The sequence below is a fragment of the Sinohyriopsis cumingii genome, chromosome 16 (assembly GCF_028554795.1).
Source record: "Sinohyriopsis cumingii isolate HCF-2022 chromosome 16, ASM2855479v2, whole genome shotgun sequence".
Lineage (NCBI taxonomy): Eukaryota > Metazoa > Mollusca > Bivalvia > Unionida > Unionidae > Sinohyriopsis > Sinohyriopsis cumingii.
In genome coordinates, this window is record NC_142976.1 from 9372404 (window position 1) to 9389354 (window position 16951).

General features: G+C 35.9%; 1 protein-coding gene across 3 annotated transcripts in view; it reads right to left on the bottom strand.

The window, feature by feature from the left end:
• The window catches only part of LOC149779917 (uncharacterized), a 121428-nt gene that overhangs the window by 95276 nt on the left and 9201 nt on the right, over positions 1 to 16951 (bottom strand). For all 3 annotated transcript variants that reach the window (XM_089936615.1, XM_089936614.1, XM_089936613.1), the window contains exons 4-6: positions 15486 to 15555; positions 11740 to 11814; positions 5995 to 6093 (exon numbers count right to left, since the gene is read on the bottom strand). In XM_089936615.1, the coding sequence (XP_089792741.1) occupies positions 5995 to 6093; positions 11740 to 11814; positions 15486 to 15555 (244 nt within the window). The remainder of the gene's footprint in view (positions 1 to 5994; positions 6094 to 11739; positions 11815 to 15485; positions 15556 to 16951) is intronic.

Genomic DNA, 16951 nt, shown 5'->3' on the forward strand with positions numbered 1-16951 from the left:
CAAGTCTATACTACTAAATCTCACACCAAGACCCAATCATCCAAGTCTATACTACTAAACCTCACACTGTGACCCAATCATCCAAGCCTATACTACTAAACCTCACACTGAGACCCAATCATCCAAGTCTATACTACTAAACCTCACACTGAGACCCAATCATCCAAGTCTATACTACTAAACCTCACACTGAGACCTAATCATCCAAGTCTATACTACTAAACCTCACACCAAGACCCAATCATCCAAGTCTATACTAGTAAACCTCACACTGAGACCCAATCATCCAAGTCTATACTACTAAACCTCACACTGTGACCCAATCATCCAAGTCTATACTACTAAACCTCACACTGAGAACCAATCATCCAAGTCTATACTACTAAACCTCACACTGAGACCCAATCATCCAAGTCTATACTACTAAACCTCACACTGAGACCCAATCATCCAAGTCTATACTACTAAACCTCACACTGAGACCTAATCATCCAAGTCTATACTACTAAACCTCACACCAAGACCCAATCATCCAAGTCTATACTAGTAAACCTCACACTGAGACCCAATCATCCAAGTCTATACTAGTAAACCTCACACTGAGACCCAATCATCCAAGTCTATACTACTAAACCTCACACTGTGACCCAATCATCCAAGTCTATACTACTAAACCTCACACCAAGACCCAATCATCCAAGTCTATACTACTAAACCTCACACTGTGACCCAATCATCCAAGCCTATACTACTAAACCTCACACTGAGACCCAATCATCCAAGTCTATACTACTAAACCTCAAACTGAGACCTAATCATCCAAGTCTATACTACTAAACCTCACACTGAGACCCAATCATCCAAGTCTATACTACTAAACCTCACACTGAGACCTAATCATCCAAGTCTATACTACTAAACCTCACACTGAGACCCAATCATCCAAGCCTATACTACTAAACCTCACACTGAGACCTGATCATCCAAGTCTATACTACCAAACCTCACACTGAGACCCAATCATCCAAGTCTATACTACTAAACCTCACACTGAGACCTAATCATCCAAGTCTATACTACTAAACCTCACACTGAGACCCAATCATCCAAGTCTATACTACTAAACCTCACACTGAGACCCAATCATCCAAGCCTATACTACTAAACCTCACACTGAGACCCAATCATCCAAGTCTATACTACTAAACCTCACACTGAGACCTAATCATCCAAGTCTATACTACTAAACCTCACACCAAGACCCAATCATCCAAGTCTATACTACTAAACCTCACACTGTGACCCAATCATCCAAGCCTATACTACTAAACCTCACACTGAGAACCAATCATCCAAGTCTGTACTACTAAACCTCACACTGAGACCCAATCATCCAAGTCTATACTACTAAACCTCACACTGAGACCTAATCATCCAAGTCTATACTACTAAACCTCACACCAAGACCCAATCATCCAAGTCTATACTACTAAACCTCACACTGTGACCCAATCATCCAAGTCTATACTACTAAACCTCACACTGAGACCTAATCATCCAAGTCTATACTACTAAACCTCACACCAAGACCCAATCATCCAAGTCTATACTACTAAACCTCACACCAAGATCCAATCATCCAAGTCTATACTACTAAACCTCACACTGAGACCCAATCATCCAAGTCTATATTACTAAACCTCACAGTGAGATCTGATCATTCAAGCCTATACTACTAAACCTCACATTAAGACCTGATCATCCAAGTCTATACTACTAAATCTCACATTAAGACCTGATCATCCAAGTCTATACTACTAAACCTCACACTGAGACCTGATCATCCAAGTCTATACTACTAAACCTCACACTGAGACTCGATCATCCAAGTCTATACTACTAAACCTCACACCAAGACTCAATCATCCAAGTCTATACTACTAAACCTCACACTGAGACCCAATCATCCAAGTCTATACCACTAAACCTCACACTGAGACCCAATCATCCAAGTCTATACTACTAAACCTCACACTGAGACCCAATCATCCAAGTCTATACTACTAAACCTCACACTAAGACCCAATCATCCAAGTCTATACTACTAAACCTCACACTGAGACCTAATCATCCAAGTCTATACTACTAAACCTCACACTGAGACCTAATCATCCAAGTCTATACTACTAAACCTCACACTGAGACCCAATCATCCAAGTCTATACTACTAAACCTCACACTGAGACCCAATCATCCAAGTCTATATTACTAAACCTCACATTGAGACCCAATCATCCAAGTCTATATTACTAAACCTCACACTGAGACCCAATCATCCAAGTCTATATTACTAAACCTCACAGTGAGATCTGATCATTCAAGCCTATACTACTAAACCTCACATTAAGACCTGATCATCCAAGTCTATACTACTAAATCTCACATTAAGACCTGATCATCCAAGTCTATACTACTAATCCTCACACTGAGAACCAATCATCCAAGTCTATATTACTAAACCTCACACTAAGACCCAATCATTCAAGTCTATACTACTAATCCTCACACTGAGACCCGATCATCCAAGTCTATACTACTAAGCTTCACACTGACACCTGATCATCCAAGTCTATACTACTAATCCTCACACTGAGACCTGATCATCAAAGTCTATACTACTAAACCTCACACTGAGACCCAATCATCCAAGTCTATATTACTAAACCTCACATTGAGACTCAATCATCCAAGTCTATACTCCTAAACCTCACACTGAGACTCAATCATCCAAGTCTATACTACTAAACCTCACACTGAGACCTGATCATCCAAGTCTATACTACTAAACCTCACACTGAGACCCAATTATCCAAGTCTATACTCCTAAACCTCACATTGAGACTCAATCATCCAAGTCTATACTACTAAACCTCACATTGAGACTCAATCATCCAAGTCTATACTCCTAAACCTCACATTGAGACTCAATCATCCAAGTCTATACTCCTAAACCTCACATTGAGACTCAATCATCCAAGTCTATACTACTAAACCTCACACTGAGACCTGATCATCCAAGTCTATACTACTAAACCTCACACTGAGACCCAATTATCCAAGTCTATACTCCTAAACCTCACACTGAGACTCAATCATCCAAGTCTATACTACTAAACATCAAACTGAAACCTGATCATCCAAGTCTATACTAATAAACCTCACACTGAGACCCAATCATCCAAGTCTATACTACTAAAACTCACAATCAAACCAATCCTCAATTGCTATACTACCAAGCTTCACAAATGTGACTTGATCCTCCTTGTCTATCAGACATGATTTTGGTTCTTTAGGGGAGAAAATGAAATTGTGCAAAAGGTTTGGGAGCGTGGAGAGGGTCCTCCCACCCGCAACGGGGTCTCAAAGGACACTGTCTCTGAGAGTATAAAAAAATCCTGATGGCTCTCATTATCATAATATTTTGCAAAATTGATATTTCAACAAAATACATCATAAAAAAACATACCCAACTTTAAACAATAACTGAAGAATTTCACAATGTACATTGTCACATCAAGCTGACATCATATCATCTTGTTCTCTAATGATATTAGTGCAGAGCAGAAGTTATTACATGTGCATGTCAAAGTTGACACAATAATTCAGTCACAATAATTATTTAATTTTTGCAGCATGTATTTTAATACATGTATATCACACTTTTCACTTCTGATAACAAATATGCTTTTTTCACCCTTTGTTGTATTAGTTTTAATTATATATATTAACTATATAAAAATATTCACCTAATTCACTTGTGTTATCCCAATATTAGTTGAAAACAACCTGTTGATGCTTATGCATAGCTGCCAACCCTCCAGGCTCACAATTAGTGAAATCTAATGGGAATTTGTAAAGCGATTTTCGAGTCCGGGAATATTTGTCGGAACAAATATTTAGCATGGTCTCCAGCTGATAAAGGTAGATTGTGTTCAACAAGAAAACTCACAAGCCTGCAGGTCTTCTGTTGATGGCCTAAAATATTTCAGAGCTGAAATCGTTTGCTAGTTATTAATTTTCCCAACCTCTATGTGCTTTATGCTACCAATGTGCTTCCTCACATCGTCTCTGCCACCATGCCCAATGCTAAAATTTGTAGCACACTGCGTTCAAAAAGCATGATGTATATCCGTGTATGATGGCTGAATGCACAGCCAATTTTTGGTATATTCCAAGCTAAACTTCACTTTTTGTGCAATACATTTCTTTTACCTTGTTGGTGAAGACACTTTCAAGATGCGATGCAAAATTCCAGTTAAGCCCCAGTTTCTTCCAAAAGCATTTGTAAAACTACTCTTATACATAGAGATTAAAATAAGCTAAAATGCTTGCTACCGGGCCAACTGTACCAATCAGCTACAGTTCCACTAATATCATGACCAGCCATACCGGACTGTTTTGGCAACTGCCGATATCACGACTAGCGCTTAATGGTACGTCGGTTATTTCATTTAAGATTTGAAATAACTGAGAATTGGGGAATTTGTGATTTTTTTACTGCGGCGTGAATCCATGAATTGCTGAAAAAGGTGTGAAATTCATGCCAAAATTGTGAGGGTTGGCAGCTATGCTTATGTGCTAATCTTGCTTTCTTTGCAGCCAAGGCAAAGATTTATTATGCTTTGATTTTTGTAACCACTGATTTTGTGTACTCAAGGTTCATTTTTTTCTTTTCATCCTCAGTAAGAGTTTTCCCCCATAAAGCTCTGTGCATTGTTTACATGGAGCTCACATCTTCTAAGACACACTCTCATGTAATAAATGATTCTTAAAATACTGTATTGCACTTTTTCCTGATGCCTTCAGACAATATTTGATGTTCTGTGCTGAGCTGAAGGTTGCTATGTTTATTCTCCCTGATTTGGAATCAATAATATCATTCATGTCATTGAAGGATGATTCTACTTGTGTGCCATGAAAACAACTCAGGAAAGACATGACCATCTTTGACAGACAAGGGTATCTGACAGCAATATCATCACTTCCCTAGCACTGCTCTATATGTTGTCCATCCATAACTTCCGGAAGCGAATAAATTTGGGCCTTTTCTAAATTCCAAATCATACTGGTCCAATTCCTCATTTAGCACACTCCACGCCACTGTAGAGTTGGCAATAGTAGTTCAAATCTTTCTGGCAAAAATCTCCAAATGCCAGTTCTCTGCCATTCAGTTTTCTTACAAATTTACAAACTACATTCCCACTGACATTGCATTCAAGGCACAGTTTTCGCACCTTTATCCCAACTCATTATATCAGTGTCATTATTGATAATTCAAGACACCATGTTTGGCAATCTTGCTTATTTCCATCAGTTTCCATTATGCGAGGATTCATAAGTACATAAGAAAATTTTGTCTCTTTACAATGATTGGCTTTTAAATAATATATGGAACAATATTACTACAAGGACTGTCCTTATACAGTTAAATTACTGCACAACGGGGCTGAACAAACCTTTATTTAAAAAGAAGACTGGAGATGACAGAAAACAAAACAAACCATACCAAGCAAAATAAGATTCAGGCCAGGAGAAAAGTGGAATGCAACTTTAAAAAACAAGACAAAATAATCACTTGACTATACTTCAAGGCCTCACAATGAGACTCGAACCTCCATGTCTATACAACTAAACCTTACACTAAGAACTACATGTATATACCACTATATCTCACAATAAGACCTGACCTTCCATGTCAATATAACTAGACCCTACACTGAGATCTACATGTATATACCACTAAATCTCACAATAAGACCTGACCTTCCATGTCAATATAACTAGACCCTACACTGAGATCTACATGTATATACCACTAAATCTCACAATCAGACCTTTTTCCTAACTTTTATTTCAATTTTGAAATGAAGATAAAACTGAAGGGATGATTTATCAAAATACAAAGCATCAGATGTGTGACAAGAGCCATCATACCTGTTTGGCAAACTGGGTGACATTTTGTTCTGTGTCAAACATCAAGGACCATGTCTGTCTGGCATCATCATAGAAACTGGCATAGTTATTGGGCTGAATCTGCAAAGAAATAAAAGAATAGTATTTCACAGCAATAAACTATATGACTTGGATGGAATTTTACACAGCAATAAACTATATGACTTGGATGGAATTTTACACAACAATAAATTATATGACTTGGATGGAATTTTACACAGCAATAAATTATATGACTTGGATGGAATTTTACACAACAATAAATGATATGACTTGGATGGAATTTTACACTATGGTCACACTTTTCATAAGCAAAAGTAACAAAGTAACAAATATGTCCTTTTAAAGTAAGTATCGGGTAACTGCTAATAAGTCTTTTTGTTTTTTGGGTTGTTTTAAAAAATTTTTTTCATATAAGTTACCTGAAAAATGTGACTGTTTATAGTAGGAGGATGCTTAAATTAGATGGGCCTTTCTTATAGATTGGGCTGTACTATAACACTCATCAAAATTTTATTTGCACGCAAATGCTGAGAAAGTCGCAATTGTTAACTCTAAACTATCTTCTAAATAATTTTTCCAAGGCAGCAAAATATCAGATAATGTGCAGTTTTCAAAATAGCAGAAAGAACCTGGCCATTAATGTTCATTTAGTATATGTATATACATAATTAATTAATTAGAAATAGAAAGAAAAAAAACAAAAAACATAGTAGCTAGCATTACAAAGCAGTTTGGGAGGGATTGCCTATGTTATGATCAGGTAAATATTATGAAAGAAACATTTTATTGCAAAAAAACTGGTTCTTCTTCCTCATGATCAATCAATCAATGCAGTTAGGAATATAAAAAACTGTAGCAAATTCAGACAAAGCAGAGCAACCAGCAGTGTCACAAAGCTGCTGAACAACCTGGGAAGGTAGTCTCTTTGGTTGCTGATATAGGTCCCACCAGGTCAAAATGATCTCTTTGGGATAAAAAGGTCGCTGGTGCACAAGCTGTAGAATGTTGACTCTCACCTCCAGCCATGGCTTGGGAATAGTGGTACTCAAATTTTACGCTAGTGGCAACTGCTCTATCCTCATAAGTGTAAACATATAAGAAAGTCATCTGGTTTTGGGTTAGTGCCTTATAGGCAGAGCAGATGGCCCAATATATCTAGGATGACTGAGACAAAGTGGAAATATATCATCTCTTCCTTCTTTAAGTGGGCAGAACAAGCAGATCTCCCTCTTCTGACTGGCTTAGTCTGCTTCGGTTACCACTTCAGTATACTAATGGTGTCCTGTGGATGATGTTGGGATGCCACTTTAATACACTGATAGGGGTCCTTTGGATGATCTTGGTATGCCACTTCCATATAATGATTGTGTCCTGTGGATGTCTTGGGATGCCATTTACCTATACTGATGGTGTCATGTGGATGATCTTGGGATGCCACCTTAATACACTGATAGAGGTCCTGTGGATGAGCTTGGGATGCCACTTCCATACAATGATTGTGTCCTGTGGATGATCTTGGTATGCCACTTACTATACTGATGGTGTCTTGTGGACAATCTTGGGATGCCACCTTAATACACTGATAGAGGTCCTGTGGATGAGCTTGGGATGCCACTTCCATAGAACGATTGTGTCCTGTGGATGATCTTGGGATGCCACTTACCTATACTGATGGTGTCATGTGGATGATCTTGGGATGCCACCTTAATACACTGATAGAGGTCCTGTGGATGATCTTGGGATGCCACTTACCTATACTGATGGTGTCATGTGGATGATCTTGGGATGCCACCTTAATACACTGATAGAGGTCCTGTGGATGATCTTGGGATGCCACTTCCATACAATGATTGTGTCCTGTGGATGATCTTGGGATACCACTTACCTATACTGATGGTGTCATGTGGATGATCTTGGGATGCCACCTTAATACACTGATAGAGGTCCTGTGGATGATCTTGGGATGCCACTTCCATACAATGATTGTGTCCTGTGGATGATATTGGGATGCCACTTACCTATACTGATGGTGTCATGTGGATGATCTTGGGATGCCACCTTAATACACTGATAGAGGTCCTGTGGATGATCTTGGGATGCCACTTCCATACAATGATTGTGCCCTGTGGATGATCTTGGGATGCCACTTACCTATACTGATGGTGTCATGTGGATGATCTTGGGATGCCACCTTAATACACTGATAGAGGTCCTGTGGATGATCTTGGGATGCCACTTCCATACAATGATTGTGTCCTGTGGATGATCTTGGGATGCCACTTACCTATACTGGTGGTGTCATGTGGATGATCTTGGGATGCCACCTTAATACACCGATAGAGGTCCTGTGGATGATCTTGGGATGCCACTTCCATACAATGATTGTGTCCTGTGGATGATCTTGGGATGCCACTTACCTATACTGATGGTGTCATGTGGATGATCTTGGGATGCCACCTTAATACACTGATAGAGGTCCTGTGGATGATCTTGGGATGCCACTTCCATACAATGATTGTGTCCTGTGGATGATATTGGGATGCCACTTACCTATACTGATGGTGTCATGTGGATGATCGTGGGATGCCACCTTAATTAACTAATATAGGGGTGCTGTGGATGAGCTTGGGATGCCACTTCCATACAATGATTGCATCCTGTGGATGATCTTGGGATGCCATTTACCTATACTGGTGGTGTCATGTGGATGATCTTGGGATGCCACCTTAATACACTGATAGAGGTCCTGTGGATGATCTTGGGATGCCACTTCCATACAATGATTGTGTCCTGTGGATGATCTTGGGATGCCACTTCCATACAATGATTGTATCCCATAGATGATCTTGGGATGCCACTTTAATACACTGATGGGGTTCTGTGGATGATCTTGGGTTGCCACTTTAATACACTGATGGGGTTCTGTGGATGATCTTGGGTTGCCACTTCAATACACTGATGGGGTCCTGTGGATGATCTAGGGATGCCTCTTCAATACTCTGATAGTGTCCTGCTGATGCCCTTATGATTAAGGATCAAAAGAAGATGCTGATTTCAAGACAAAAGACTTTCACGAGTGGCAGCCTTTGCTAAATGATGAAAGATGTGGCTGCTACAAGTGAAAAATGAACCATCATGGTACAACTAGAGATGAATTGGACAACTGATAAGGTGTGAACCTCACTGATCTAGCCTGCTGTAGCAAGAGTGACTACAAAGCAACTCTTGTATGAAATGGGAGCCAGAGAGGCTGTCTTTTTTGACCCAATCAGAACCCAAGTTTCATTTCATTTCAGACAAAGGACAGAGGCTGAAGGCAGTCTTGTTTTGGGTCTCATATATATATATGATGAAGGTAAAATTAATATTTTTGTACTAAATATCACCATGACATATTGACATTTGTTTCAGTAATGTGAAATTTTACCTTTGTAACATATCATTTTTATTAAAAAAATCTAAATTGAACAAAGTCAGATAAGCATTTCTTGATTAAAGTGCACAAATTCCTTGATTTATCTATTTTTAAATTGAAAATAATTTGTTTATTCAAACAAACTTATTTACATTGATTTTTCATTTTAATTTAAAACAAAGAGAAATAAACTTGACACTGTAACACAAAGAGAAATAAACCTGACACTGTAACACAAATTACTAGTATTTCTTCACAATGGATGTCCTTTATTTACTTTTTTTATTTTAATATGCCTAACATTTAGGTAACTTATGATCTAATTTTTTTAATTATGATCTAAAGATTATTAAAAAGCCTACGGATACATTCTGTGCCTGATAAAGGAATGTGTACACAATTAATTCATCCTTATTTTAATTGTTTGGATAATTTGTTCAATCTTTTTAAAAATCTTAAATCATAAATGAGAAAAGTAAAAGAATGAAATTCTCTCCTGCTATACAGAGATTAAGTATTTAGGTATAAAAGTCTTCAATTTAACCACTTTTCAATTTTAGAATAGATTTTATCTTCCTGGATTTAGCGAAGCCAGTTTTGATCTGTATCCAATAAGGGAATCAAAGGCAACAGAATGATAATAATTTTCTTTTTACAGCTTCTATAATTAATCAGGTTTAGTATTGTTAGAAAAAATGCACCGATTTATTAATTTTCAATGATATACTAATCTTTAGTTGGGCAGAATTTATCACATCGATTTTCAATCTTGATCTAATGAAGGAAATTTTTTACAGATTCTTTACATCAATAATATACATGTAGTTAAATTAATTAGTCAATTTTATCTGTAAATAGATATATATATAAAAGGATGTTCTTATATTTGAATTTATTCTGATTATTAATTTTGTACACCTTGATCTTGGATTAAAGCAATACACAGCAACATAATTTAATTGATCATAAAAGGGAAAAGTACAAGAACGAAATGCTCTTCTGCTATACATAGATTAAGTATGTATCTATATTTCTCAATTCCCTTTTTATTTTAAATCTTTTAATTAAGCCAATAAGAGTATGACTTTAGACCTCAACAAGGATGGTCATCTCACACATGCCAATTAGTGATTTTAGACCCTCAACAAGGATGACCATCTCACATATGCCAATTAGTGATTTTAGACCCTCAGCAAGGCTGAACATCTCACACATGCCAACTAGTGACTTTAGACCCTCAACAAGGATGATCATCTCACACATGCCAATTAGTGACTTTAGACCCTCAACAAGTATGATCATCTCACACATGCCAATTAGTGACTTTAGACCCTCCACAAGGATGAGCATCTCACACATGCCAATTAGTGACTTTAGACCCTCAACAAGGATGATCATCTCACACATGCCAATTAGTGACTTTAGACCCTCAACAAGGGTGATTATCTCACACATGCCAATTAGTGATTTTAGACCCTCAAATAAGGATGATCATCTCACACATGCCAATTAGTGACTGCAGACCCTCAACAAGGATGATCATCTCACACATGCCAATTAGTGACTTTAGACCCTCAACAAAGACTATCATCTCACATATGCCAATTAGTGACTTTAGACCCTCAACAAGGATGATCATCTCACATATGCCAATTAGTGACTTTAGATCCTCAGCAAAGATGATCATCTCACACATGCCAATTAGTGACTTTAGACCCTCAACAAGGATAAGCAACTCACATATGCCAATTAGTTACTTTAGACCCTCAGCAAGGCTGATCATCTCACACATGCCAACTAGTGACTTTAGACCCTCAACAAGGATGAGTATCTCACACATGCCAATTAGTGACTTTAGACCCTCAACAAGGATGATCATCTCACACATCCCAAATAGTGACTTTAGACCCTCAACAAGGATGAACATCTCACACATGCCAATTAGTGACTTTAGACATTAACAAGGATGATCATCTCACACATGCCAATTAGTCACTTTAAGGATCATCATCTCACACATGCCAATAAGAGTGTGATTTGGACCCTTTTTGTTTATTTATTGTGTATCAGTACCCAGCAGTTCCTGTATGAGCAGTTTAATCATTAACTTTGTTTAATAAAAAACAGACCTTTCTTTATACAACAAATAATATAATAAGGACTCAAAATCTTTTCCATTCCATTTCTTTATCTACAGAAGTTAGAAATCGTTTTTGTGCATATGTAGGTTTCAACTGTTATCCTCATATGATCTCTACTTATTAAAAGATCTATATACTACATTATCAAATGACAGGATGTGCACTTACTGTAAAATTGAAAGCTTTGGTGATCTTTGCACTGGTAACCTGCTGTGTCTTAGACACATACAACAATAGTCTGTACTGCAACATAAAAACACAGATTAGAATTCTGTAATTTAAGAGAAAAAAAAATACTAATGTAATATGACAGAAGAAAACATACATCTAAAAAGAGAAATGTTAAGCATTAATTTTGTTTTATATAGAGTTCATATGTCAGTTTAGAATGGAATGCAATATAAATATCAAATATATGCAGTACAACTTACTTGCAAAAGAATAAAAATATTAAATTTTTTCTATTAAAGAATACAAATTTTCAACTGTAAGAAATGATTCATTCAAAACTTACAATGCTTGATAAAAGGATAAGATATCTGGTTATGTATGTATGTATGTATGTATGTATGTTTGTATGTATATATGTATGTGTGCGTGTATATATATGTATGTATGTATGTATGTATAGCTATGCGTGTATGTATGCATATATGTATGTATGTGTGTGTGTATATATGTATGTATGTATAGCTATGTGTGTATGTATGCATAGCTATGTGTGTATGTATGCATGTATGTATTCATGTATGTATGTATGTATGTATATGTGTATGTATGTATGTATGTATATGTATGTGTGTATGGATGTATGTATATCTGGTTATGTATGTATGTATGTATGTGTGTATGTATGTGTATATGTATGTATGTATGTATATGTATGTGTGTATGTATGTATGTGTGTATGTATGTGTATGTATGTGTGTATGTATGTATGTATGTATGTGATGTATGTATGCATGCACGTATGTATGTATGTAAGTATGTAGGTATGTATCTATGTATGTATGTATGTATGTATGTATGTATCTCTTTCTGTCTGTATCTCTGCAAGTCTGGCTGTATCTATGTATGTATGTAAGTATCTCTGTCTGTCCATCTGTCTGTATGTATGTATGTATGTGATGTATGTATGCATGCATGTATGTATGTAGGTATGCAGGTGTATGTATGTCTGTCTGTATGTACAAATCTCTGTATGTGTATGTATTTCTGTATGTCTGTCTGTATGTATGTATCACATACATGTTTGTATATATATATATATATATATATATATATATATATATATATATATATATATATATATAGTAGTCAACTATATTTAGCAAAATATTTATGTATAAGATACACTACTCTTTATCCAAGATACTGTTTCAGTTGTGTTCTTTTTCACAATGTGACCATGGCAATGAAGGTCTTATTAAGTGAGACCTATCTTACCAAGAATACAACTAGTAAGAAAGTGGAATTTGTATTGCAGAATGAATACTGGAAAAAAGATTCCCTGTAAGATTATCTTTAGCTATAGAACTGTAGCTTTCAGGTTACATGGAAAAATGAATTTTATATCTCTCTGACAGATCCTTCTTTGTGACAAGCATTGGTCTAACTAACACAGTAGCTGCTTCATTTCTTACATCCAATTCATGCTGATACTGACACAGTACCCACAGTCCAAATGAAAATAGCCTTTTTACAAATGGTTCAATAAAGTTAAAAAAGGACTTAAAAAAGACATGTTCCATTTAAAATTAATCTAAAAAATAAGCCAATTCCTTAAAAGTATGTCCATGTATGTTCTCCACCCATTGTGTTGTTGAAATGTGACAGTGACAGAGCCAGAACTCTGATTTCTGACCTTGACCCGTACGATAAGATCCAAATGTGATACATCCATTGTCTAGATTGCAAGAAAAATTAATACTGTATCTCTAGAGGACAGAAACATGAAACACGAAATACTGACCTTTGACCATGACCCTGAAGATATGATACTAACTGACCTTTTACCATGGCCATTAAGGTACGATACCAAATGATATTTGACCATAACCATGGAGACAAGATACCAAATGACTTATGACTATGGCCATTAAGGTATGATACCAAATGATATTTGACCATAACCCTAGAGATAGGATACCAAATGACTTATGACTATGGCCATTAAGATAGGATACCAAATGACTTATGACTAAGGCCATTAAGATAGGATACCAAATGACTTATGACTAAGGCCATTAAGATAGGATACCAAATGACTTATGACTATGGCCATTAAGGTATGATACCAAATGATATTTGACCATAGCCATGGAGATAGGATACCAAATGACTTATGACTATGGCCATTAAGATATGATATCAAATGACCTTTGACCATGACCCTGAAGATAGGATACCAAAGGACCTTTGACCATGACCCTGAAGATAGGATACCAAATGACCATTGACCATGGCCATTAAGACAGGACACAATTTAATGTAACAAAGTTATCAATTTCCTCTCAATACAATAGTTACTTAAAAAAAAGAAAGAGTGGCAGATGGACAGATCATCAAAGTTTGAACAGAAGTGACAATACTATACCATCTTAATGTCATAAAAGACAAAGGGGCAAGATACCATTCATCCCCAACAAAAGTCCCTCAACAGATCTGATACTCTGCTGTCCAAAAAGAATTTCTATGTATCCGTCATAAGTTCATGTTTTACATCACTTTTTTCTATTTATCAAAAGATTTAAATCATGTATGAAATTCTTGAGAAACTCCAACATACCAAATTTGGTGACAAAAATAATTTTCTTAGATGCTCTAGTTAACATGTTCACAAGATACTTGAAAGTATCAGTAAACAATTCATTGTCATGGTTCATTGATTTTGAACTTGATATCATGGATAATAGGTCAGTGAACTTAATTGTCTCCTACAAGGTCAAGATATACTCACATGCTATATTTGGTGAAATTTATGACTATTATATTTTGGCAAAAATCCCAAGTTAATTAACTCGCATCATTCAAAGTATGTTTCACATATATCCATAAAATTGACCTAATAACAACAGTTTGTGTTATCATAATAATATCTGGACGCATTTGACCTTAAAACCAATGTCACTGTGCTATCCATTTGTTTACTGGAATGCAGCTGAACAGGAAAATCTGGTAAAAATTTATTTGCATTTATGTAAGTGCTTGTACGTTAACATGATTAATGAAGAATATAACTGCAATCAATGACACTGATTTGATCTCAAGGTAAATTAGGTAAGGTTTTCAAACTCCTTCACAAAAGTACGGATATAGTGGTGATTTCAATCAAAACCTGTTAAATATTATAAGAAGTGTTCTAGTAAAAAACTTAAGTCCAAGCAAAAGGCATAGACATAACGAGTTGATGGAGTAGTTAGTGAAAACTCCATCTCACTGTGGTCTCGTGTTTAGAAATAGTGACAAGATTTATAAGATGGCCACCACGATGACCATGCTGAATGTTAGACTGGCACCATGTTCATTCAGGACCAACTAAACATCACAAGAAGTCTTGCTGATACAACAATCAGTACAAAAGATGCAATGATGACAATATTTTCAAGATGGCCAACATGGTGGCTCTACTGAATGTCTATTTTCATATAGGACCAACCAGATCTTGTAATGAATGTGTGATTTAATTTTCTTTTTTCTCTAATCCTCAAAGTTCTTTGGTTGTAGCAATAATAAACTTAATCTAATTGATGGGTCATGAAGACGAATGACAGATGGATGATGAAGGCAGATTACAGATGGATTAAGATGGAAGACAGACACACGATGAAAGTGGATGATGGATGAAGAAGGTTGATGACAGATGGATCATGAAAGTGGATTATAGGCTATGATCAGTAGAGCTAAAATCTTACATCATTTATTGCATGGTTGGCTAGGATTGCTGACCCAAGTTTACCTTGACTGGCATACTTTCCATCTACACTGTAAAAGATGATATAAAAGAAAAACATTATAAATCCAGACTTTTCACTCTGCCTGTTCTTAACATCATCATTCCAAACAATCATTCATCCAGACCAAATGTTTCACATAGATTTTGAATAATCAATGTCTGGTTGTATTTTCTAATATTAAATATGAAAGTCAATTAGTTTTTCTTTTCTCAGATCTGTGAAACAAAGAACAAGCTCATAGGAGAATAATAATAATACTACTAATAATACTAATACTAATAATAATAATACAATCAGAATTAGGCTTTACATACATAAGATAGCTCAGTTAGTACAAATCTACCTACTACTTATATTCTGAATAAAATAGGTAAGGATTTAATACATAATTTATGAACTCAGTTGAATAATATCCAGCTCTTTGCAATCTTTGGTGGGCAAAAGCTGGACATTATTCACTGAGTTTCATAACTTTAACATTAAATCATTACCCATTTGAGATTCTGTTTATTTCATAGTTTTTATTTTTAATGGAAACAGTTTAGACCTTTATCTTGTTGCACAAAAAAAAATTGTCCCAAACCATGGTCAAATTTTTTGCAGTTTCATAACAAATAAAATTTAAAAGCATATTTGCATTTACAAATTATAATTCAAAGAGCAATTATCCTTGTGAATAAACAAAAAATTGGACTCGGACAGCATCATTTTTCAATAGAGAATGTCTATGTAAGTTCCATGTAATGTCAAATGGTTTGATTCGGTTTAGGCTAAATAATCAATGTTTACAATTAATGTGTGCCAATTTTACTATTAGAAGTTGTTGGATATTCAAGTGAAAGGAAGATTACTGGATGCAGAAATTCCAGATATACTGTAACAAATCTGTGACTTATTGGTATTATTTGATTTGAAATGCCATACCGTCAGAGTTGCATCAAATATGAAACATTACATCATTTGAGCTTTACCACGTAAAAATGTTGTAGTTTGATAGTGTTCTGTCAGTTGAGAAACTGGTTTATTTCCACCTTCTTCTGTTACCAAAGTTGAGTTTACTTACTCCTAGAAGTTAACATTTAAACCTTCTCTTGCATAGGGTGGATTCCATATTACAATTATATCGCCAACCACTCCCCCAGTGCCCGCTCTCAATTGACCAATAGAATTAGTTTTATTGGTTGCAGTTGTTATTTGGGATTTAATGTAATTTTTCACAGCATGATAGGCAATACATGGCATAACAAGCTCCTGTGGAATAAATTGGCTATATTCTGAAGATAAATCCTTTTTTTTCCAAATTGCCTTTGGGTGACTGATTATAAAAATGGTTGCCAAAATGTTCGTAGTAATAAAAACAAAAATTCCAGATGGCAGGACGATGAAAATTTTCCCACAATCAGAGCCAAACAGTAAGAATTTCA